The 7,217-nt window shown below is 35.7% G+C and overlaps 2 protein-coding genes across 3 annotated transcripts; one reads left to right on the forward strand and one right to left on the reverse strand.

Annotated features, from left to right (window-relative positions):
- Positions 1–210: 210 nt before the first annotated feature.
- On the forward strand, positions 211–3,733 carry LOC103482713 (protein IQ-DOMAIN 22). Of its 2 annotated transcripts, none has more exons than XM_008438994.3 (3): positions 211–649; positions 2,583–2,786; positions 2,860–3,733. In XM_008438994.3, exons 1-3 carry the CDS (start codon positions 398–400, stop codon positions 3,496–3,498), a joined length of 1,095 nt encoding a protein of 364 aa, XP_008437216.1. In that variant the 5' UTR covers positions 211–397; the 3' UTR covers positions 3,499–3,733. The 2 variants fall into 2 exon arrangements, with proteins under 2 accessions (XP_008437216.1, XP_016898818.1); XM_017043329.2 differs by having other exon boundaries at positions 303–2,486; positions 2,588–2,786.
- A 63-nt stretch (positions 3,734–3,796) lies between these two features.
- On the reverse strand, positions 3,797–6,752 carry LOC103482712 (RHOMBOID-like protein 2). The gene is made up of 5 exons (XM_008438993.3): positions 6,144–6,752; positions 5,276–5,439; positions 4,583–4,746; positions 4,219–4,469; positions 3,797–4,099 (listed from the first exon to the last, which is right to left on the reverse strand). Exons 1-5 carry the CDS (start codon positions 6,434–6,436, stop codon positions 3,988–3,990), a joined length of 984 nt encoding a protein of 327 aa, XP_008437215.1. The 5' UTR covers positions 6,437–6,752; the 3' UTR covers positions 3,797–3,987.
- Positions 6,753–7,217: the final 465 nt, after the last annotated feature.

Consider the following 7,217-nt stretch of genomic DNA (forward strand, 5'->3'; position numbering starts at 1 on the left):
TTAAGGAAATAAAATAATTAATTAATTGATTGATTGATTAATTAAAAACTATTCTCCCTCGTGAATTTCTGTATTTAGTTATCTATTATTTAGGTATAAAAAGAAAAGTTTCAAGAGGTAAATGGTAAGTGGTAAATGGGTAAATGTAAAAAGTAAAAAAATGTGGATAAAGGAGAGGCACGTGCGAGTAGTACACTCACCGACGCGTCCCAAAATGCCTTTGACTTGGGCTCTTCTGTTCCCTTTTTCCCTTTCCCACCTTTTTCGTTTATTTATATTTCTATTTCGTTCTTCGTCTTCTTCATCACTTCCAATTTCTTCTCTCGATTCCAATCCCCACCTCTAATGGCCGCAACCACCACAGCTCCCACCACAGCCATTTTTTCATAAACCCCAAATGGGCAAAGCCTTCAAATGGTTCCGCGGCCTTCTTCGTCTCAAAAAATCACACCCATTTCTCAATCCTTCTCCTAATTCTAAGCTCAACCAGCTCAAATGCCACTTTAAAGATAACGAAAAAACCCACCACCATGACGCCCCCGCCGCCTCCCCTGCCGTCGTCAAGATCACAACCACCCGACGGACGACGCCTACGGCGGACCCTCACTCTGCTGCCATCAAAATCCAGGCTGCATTTCGTGGATTTCTGGTTTGTTCCTAAATTACTACTTCTCGGTCCAACCATTAAAATTTAACATTCTTTTTCTAAAAAAATAGTGATTTTTTTTTTCAAAAGAATAATCATAATGTTTTAATTGGTTGAGCAAGTTCATACCAATTACGTTTTCTTTTATAGACAAATTAGAGAGGTTATGAATTTGAACCACCGACCCCTTGAGGAAGGTCAGATGGAGCATTCTATTGGACTACACCTTACCTAACTAAAAGCTTCATCTTTTTCATTTTGCCATAATAAAAGTTCTACCCTTTTTTTTCTAATGGGGTTTGAAATTTTTATGTTGCAGTGGATAGTTTAGTGATTTGGGTTGAAATTTCACTTTTTTAACTTGCCATAATAAATTTAATGCTCGTACATGGTTTGTTGAATTTTATTTTTGTCTAATGACTCAAGAGAATTAAAGGGAAAAAAAGATTTGTGAATAGGGTTTAAGTTGAGAAACAGCCCTATATTTAGGGAGTAGATTAGCAATTCAACAATCTCACTCTCTATTGTTTAGTTTAGAATCTCAACAAATTCCATCATCTAAATCTCAATTCCTTTTCACATTGGGATTACCAAAAAGCATCCTTCTTTTTTGTTTCTTTCAATCTTAGCTGTTGAGTGTGTTACACACTCAATATCTCCCCTACACACAAGTCACGTCTCAAATCAAATCAAAAACATTTTTTTTAATTATTTAATAAACAATTCTATCAAAGAAATAAATGGGTCTTTATAAGAAAGTTTTTGGAGTTGTTCAATGAGAAACGGGTAGGGATCTACATTTTGTTACATGGGAACATGAAAGTCTCTTCCGGACGGCATCGTTTCGAGCAAAACGATGTCGTATTATCACTTCGTATGAAAAAACACAAGCCGTGTGGGACCCGGTCCGTATAATTCTGCCATCTGTCCTTTCAAAATCTCCCTTCCAATGTAAGGTGAAAAGGAGCTTTCACCTTATTAATACCTCCAGATTCTCTCCTTTGTACTTTTACATTTATTTTACTTTTAAAATTTTGGTGAAATAAATAAATAAATAAATAAATACATAAATAACAAAAAAGAAAAGTTCAGGTTTTTCATGATGAGTTTTGCTATTTTTGAATTCTGTATCTTAAATTTACTTTCTGAATTTCACTTTTTCATCTTTCCTTAAAACATAAAATCCATTGTGAAATGTTCCTTTTTTTTTTTTTTTTTTTTTCCTTTTTATCATTCAGATAAAAAGAAAGTGTTGCCTTTTCTTTTCTTCCTTAGGATATGAGGGAGACCCCTCTGTCTTCTTCGTTTCCAAGCTCTTTAAAAGGAAAAAGCTTGACCTATTTCTAGTAAAAAAAGGTGGTTTTTTACTTTTTATGGTAAAGAACTTACCTTTCACCTTTTTCTAACATAACCCATGTGAAAATATTTAGAATTTTGGGGACCCAATTGAGATATTGTAATAATTGAGGGGTCAAACCCTAAAAAAATTATCAAACTGAGGATTGTTCTTGGAAATCCCCAGTGGGGTTGGTTTGTCTGATTAGGTGGAAATGGAATTAGGCCTTCTGTTTGGCTACAGTTTGATGTTATCTTTATTTTGGAATTGTAGGAAGCGTTGTTCAGAGTTGGAATAAACTTATTTAAATTTATTTTTTGGTTTTTTGTTTTATATTTGTGGAAATCAACCTCCTGTCAATAAATTAAGACCTTTGTATGTTTAGGTAGACATTTTAAACGTTGCATGACATAAATGAAATTTTGGGTTGATTAGGAGTATTTAATGCTTTGGTGTAATGAACTGGAAAAACCTTGGCTGTAATGGAAGCACGTATGACTTTCTGTAATGTCTCTGTCTTCTTCATGTTTTGCCAGCCTAAATCTTTAATGGGATTCAGTATGGTTTGATTTCCTTTCTTTTTGATTGTTTTTCTGAAAGGCAAGGAAGGCATTAAGGGCACTAAGAGGGTTGGTGAGACTCCAGGCATTGGTTCGAGGCCATATAGAGAGGAAGCGGACAGCCGAATGGATAAAGAGGATGCAGGCATTACTGAGAGCACAAGCACGGGCACGAGCAGGACGGAGTCAATCTTCTTTGGATTTCTTGCATTCAGATATCAAATTCTCCAGCTTCTCTTCTATTGTAAGACAGTGTTAGTGTTCTCATTCGCAGTTTCAAACATGGGTGGATTGTTAAAAGGTTGTTTGTTTTGTAGGATCCTGTTACCCCAGAAAAATTTGAGCACAGCCCACATACTAAGAGCACTAGGTTTAAACAGATGCAGAGGAGTGGCTCAAGATTTACAACTATTGATGCTGAAAACATTGATAGAATCCTTGAAATTGAGAATGAAAAAGCTCACTTTAAGTTGAAACCCAAGAGCCTTTTTAGTTCCATCAGGAATGCTCTATCTTCTTCTGATGTGCCTTCAAAACAGCCTCCAAGTTCATTTTCCTGTGAAACCCAATGTTTTAGTCCATTTAAATTCTCTCATGAAGTTGAAGAGAACTCTTTCTTTTCTGTCTCATCAAGGGGCGGTAGTACAAAGAAAAGCCCCTTCACCCCGGCTAAGAGTGACAGTACGAGAAGCTATTTCAGTGGCGACTCTGAATATCCGAGTTACATGGCCTGTACTGAATCTTCAAGAGCTAAAATGAGATCTCATAGCGCTCCGAGACAGCGACCTCAGTATGAAAGATCGAGTTCTGCAAAACGGGGTTCTGCATTCATTGTTGGCGAATCAAGACTAACTGCACAGCAGGTATCAACATTGCGGTCTAATTTTGTTGGGAAAGCCTACCCCGGTTCTGGTCGACTGGACAAACTCGGGATGCCTGTGGGTTACAGATACTGATGCGTCTAATATTTCTCTTCTTCATCTCCTACTTCACAAGAGTAGTAGCCTTACTTTGCTAACTTATATTAGTAGTTAGTCCTAATAATGAATATGTGAAAATCTGATTCAAACTTTGAGAGCTGGAAACGGTCAAGTTTATAATCCTAGAACTAGAAAGACATTATCACTGTTCTTAAAATTTACTGTTTAGTATTGTCTATTTACATGGTAATGTATGCTTTCCTCTTTTTAATCCTCATTTTGCCAATATCTTTAGAAGAAACACAAAATACCAAAAGACCTCCAAGGTCCAAGCTGACGGGAAATAATCAATACCATTAATCTGAAATAGATCACACATCTCTACAGAAAACAATTGTAAAAGGCCAAGGCGGGAAAAGAATATAAAGAAAGGCCTCATAAACTATTCATATACATGGAGTAAAAAGCAAACTAAATCCCGAGAGCCCAAAAAGTGTAACTATGTACACACAAACTAAAAGAAACTTAATTAGCGCAGTCCCATCTTGAGGTTGGCACACAACTCAGGTAATGGCACCAGCTGCAGTGCTTGTTTCCATTCTCACCTCTGAATAGCATCACCAGGCCCAGGGTAAAGCTGCAACAAATATCAAACTAAATTAGCTTACTCTGATTTAAACATGTGTCAACAAGCAGTTGAAGAATCCAGGTAACAAATACTGCTACATGGGAAAGGCAAGGGTTATGAGTTTTTACCCAGCAACTAGTACAATTGCAGCTGCCAACCAGAGAATGTACTGATAAGTCTTATACTTTGGTACACGTTGAGCACCGGGTGGGAGATGGTGGCGCTCGGTCCACTTGAACTGTGGACGGACAAGCAATACAAACCCGAGAAGGAACCCTGTTAAGAATCCTCCAATGTGGGCGAAGTTGTCAACGTGAGGTAGAATTCCAACTGCTAAGTTAATAACAATGATGACTATGAGGGTGAAGAGTGCAGCAGCCTACAAAAACACAATTAGTCTTTTAGCTATTGAACATGTCACAACATAAATACACAGATAAAATCATTACAAACAGAGAAAATCAATGTTGAAGTTGATGCCTGGCAGCTAACCTTGTTGGTGTAAATCGTCCAGTTTGTCAAAAGCTCGGATAGCATAGCTCCAAGAAGTCCAAAGAGGGCACCAGAAGCACCAACAGAAATATTGTTTTGGATGAAAAGAGAAGACATCACACTCCCACCAACTCCAGCCACAAGGTATATTATCCCGATACGCACTGCAAAAATGAATATAAGACAGTTCAAAAAAAGATGGAAAAATCCAAACTCAGCTAGAAAATATTCTAGAATCCTATATAATCAGAAAAGCTGCACCCTATTTATTTCCTTTTTATATCCGTGAGATACCGAGTCAACTCATGCCCACCTCAACTAATCTTAGAACCTGATCCTACTACATTTTGGTGTTTAATTCTTATGTAATCACCATAGATTGAACCGTTGACCTATTAGACATTCATTGAGACTCCTTTTCATCATTAGGTTAACACAAAATTCACCTTATTTGACCATATAAATGTTCATAACAAGGAAATTGTAACTCGTGTCTCGAATTTGTGGGTATTAGTTTCACCATGTCTTCAAGTTTAGATTTATGAAACTACCCTAAAAAAGCAGTTCTCTTTTGGTGGTAACTGAAAAGCTACATCTCTTTGGATTTTATTCTAGTTCTACGACAATTCACTGAGACAATACAGAACATGATACAAAGTCCAACAATATTTAGAAAATTTACAAGTGACATACCAAATCCAAATTGTTGCTCGAGGCGGATTCCAATCACAACCAAACTCAACATATTAGCAAGAAGATGAATGATTCCAGCGTGCAACCAGATACAAGAGAAAAGTCTCCATCCTTGATGCTCGTGAACAACCTTATTCCACTTCAGAGCTCCCAATTTCACCAATCTGCAGAGTAAAAAAGTTTCTTCAGGAAAATGAACTCAATTAAGGGAAATAGGATCCAATCCGTAGAATTTGTCATTTTCAAATCGAACGACGTTTTAAATATTTGTTTGCGACAGTAATATAACAATTACCATCAATTCCCATGGATCTACAAATTAAAACAATATGCAAAGGGGAGAAAGATTAAGAAATTAAGTTCATGTATTATGTTCGTCATATCACAAAATTTTATACCAAATTGGCAAAACGAAACTTGAAAACCATGTAGAAATACTCTATATTAAAAAACCAAACGCAAAACTAAGATGGACTACGGAAAGAAAATAGGCAGAATCAAACCCATGGAGATTGATGAAAGACTCTTAATCCAGAAATTCATATCTTATGTTCTAGATAGTCACTAATTTTAGACCTCTTATTAAAAGGGAAAGATAGAACTCTTAAATTTGGAGTATAAAGAATCAAACCACCAAGAATGACTCTCGAATCCAAACACAAAACTAAGATGAAACAAAGAAGAAACAGAGCAAGATCAAACCCATGGAGATTGATGAAAAACTCTCCATAAAAAATTCACGTATTAAAAATTCTGGATCAAACAGAATAAAACCCATATAGAAGCACACTCAAAGCAAAACACAAAACACAAGATACAAAACAGTAATTGAAATAAAGAGAAAAACAGAGCAAAAGAAGAGACATACGTATTGGAAGAAGGCCCCAAGAGGGGGTTCTCCCTGATAGGCTGAAACGAAAAACGTCCAAGAAACCCAGCCACACACTTATCTCCAAAACCCAGATTAGAATTAGGGCAATTATTGACGTACATGACCACAATGAACATAGCAATATTAGCCACAACAAACATAGGAACCAACCAAGGCGTCCATTGCTTCTCAGAAGTCTCTATGTAGTAAGAAGAAGATGAATAGTTAGCATTTGGGTTAGTATTGGGTGGATTCTTAGCTGCTCCTCGCTCGAGATCTTGATTCGACATAGTTCCACTCTGTTTCTCTATTGAAGCTTCAAGCTTTGGTTTCTCAATGATGGAAGAGAGAATTGAAGGGGTTTTTTCTTGAAGAAACTTCTAATGGGTTTTTTTATTTTGAAGAATTGATTGGGGATTTTGATTTTGGTTCGCAGTTTCTCTATATATGTAGCAGTCGGTGGTTCAGGTGGAGGTGGAATGCGAGGAAGCTCTGAAAATTACTTCTATTGAAACAATGGCGGACGAAAAAATGACGAGTATACCCTTCAGTTGAAACCGAGAAAGAAAGGAATTTCTTCTGGAAAGTTGCATTTGATTTTTGGGCATAACACGTTTTTAGACGTCATTTTAGAACAAATATTCTGCTTTTAATTGTTTTCTAAAAATATATATATATATATATATATATATATATTTATTTATTTATTTAAAACAAGTTTTTAAATTTTATATTTTGAATACGTTTTTTTGGACTAATTTAAATACATTTTAAATTATCTATAAAAATAAACAACTTAATTTTCATATTGTTTTTATTATATTCAATAATGGAGGGGTTAAACTATCAAAATTGGGAAAATAATTCTCTATATGATTTAGCAAATGTTAGGTGACAAAATAATAACATACAACATATTATGTTTTTTATGGTATGGAAACTAAATGACATCTCTAGGAGAAAAAAAAAACAAATATTGATCATTAATTATGTGTAGACACTAAGAGAAAAGGTATTATGGGTACTGGATTTCTATGGATGTATTAAGTGGTACCCTCCTTCTGTGAATAT

Source organism: Cucumis melo, chromosome 9 (assembly GCF_025177605.1).
Source record: "Cucumis melo cultivar AY chromosome 9, USDA_Cmelo_AY_1.0, whole genome shotgun sequence".
NCBI classification, from domain to species: Eukaryota; Viridiplantae; Streptophyta; class Magnoliopsida; order Cucurbitales; family Cucurbitaceae; genus Cucumis; species Cucumis melo.

What these genes read in the sequence shown, in the direction of transcription:
- LOC103482713 (XM_008438994.3), top strand. Translation starts at nt 398, where the DNA reads ATGGGCAAAGCCTTCAAATGGTTCCGCGGCCTTCTTCGTCTCAAAAAA. An exon ending in CTGCATTTCGTGGATTTCTG is followed by an intron (nt 650 to 2,582) that starts GTTTGTTCCTAA and finishes TTTTTCTGAAAG; the next exon opens with GCAAGGAAGGCATTAAGGGC. An exon ending in TCTCCAGCTTCTCTTCTATT is followed by an intron (nt 2,787 to 2,859) that starts GTAAGACAGTGT and finishes TTTGTTTTGTAG; the next exon opens with GATCCTGTTACCCCAGAAAA.
- LOC103482712 (XM_008438993.3), bottom strand. Translation starts at nt 6,436, where the DNA reads ATGTCGAATCAAGATCTCGAGCGAGGAGCAGCTAAGAATCCACCCAAT. An exon ending in GGACGATTTACACCAACAAG is followed by an intron (nt 4,470 to 4,582) that starts GTTAGCTGCCAG and finishes GTGTTTTTGTAG; the next exon opens with GCTGCTGCACTCTTCACCCT. An exon ending in GCAATTGTACTAGTTGCTGG is followed by an intron (nt 4,100 to 4,218) that starts GTAAAAACTCAT and finishes TATTTGTTGCAG; the next exon opens with CTTTACCCTGGGCCTGGTGA.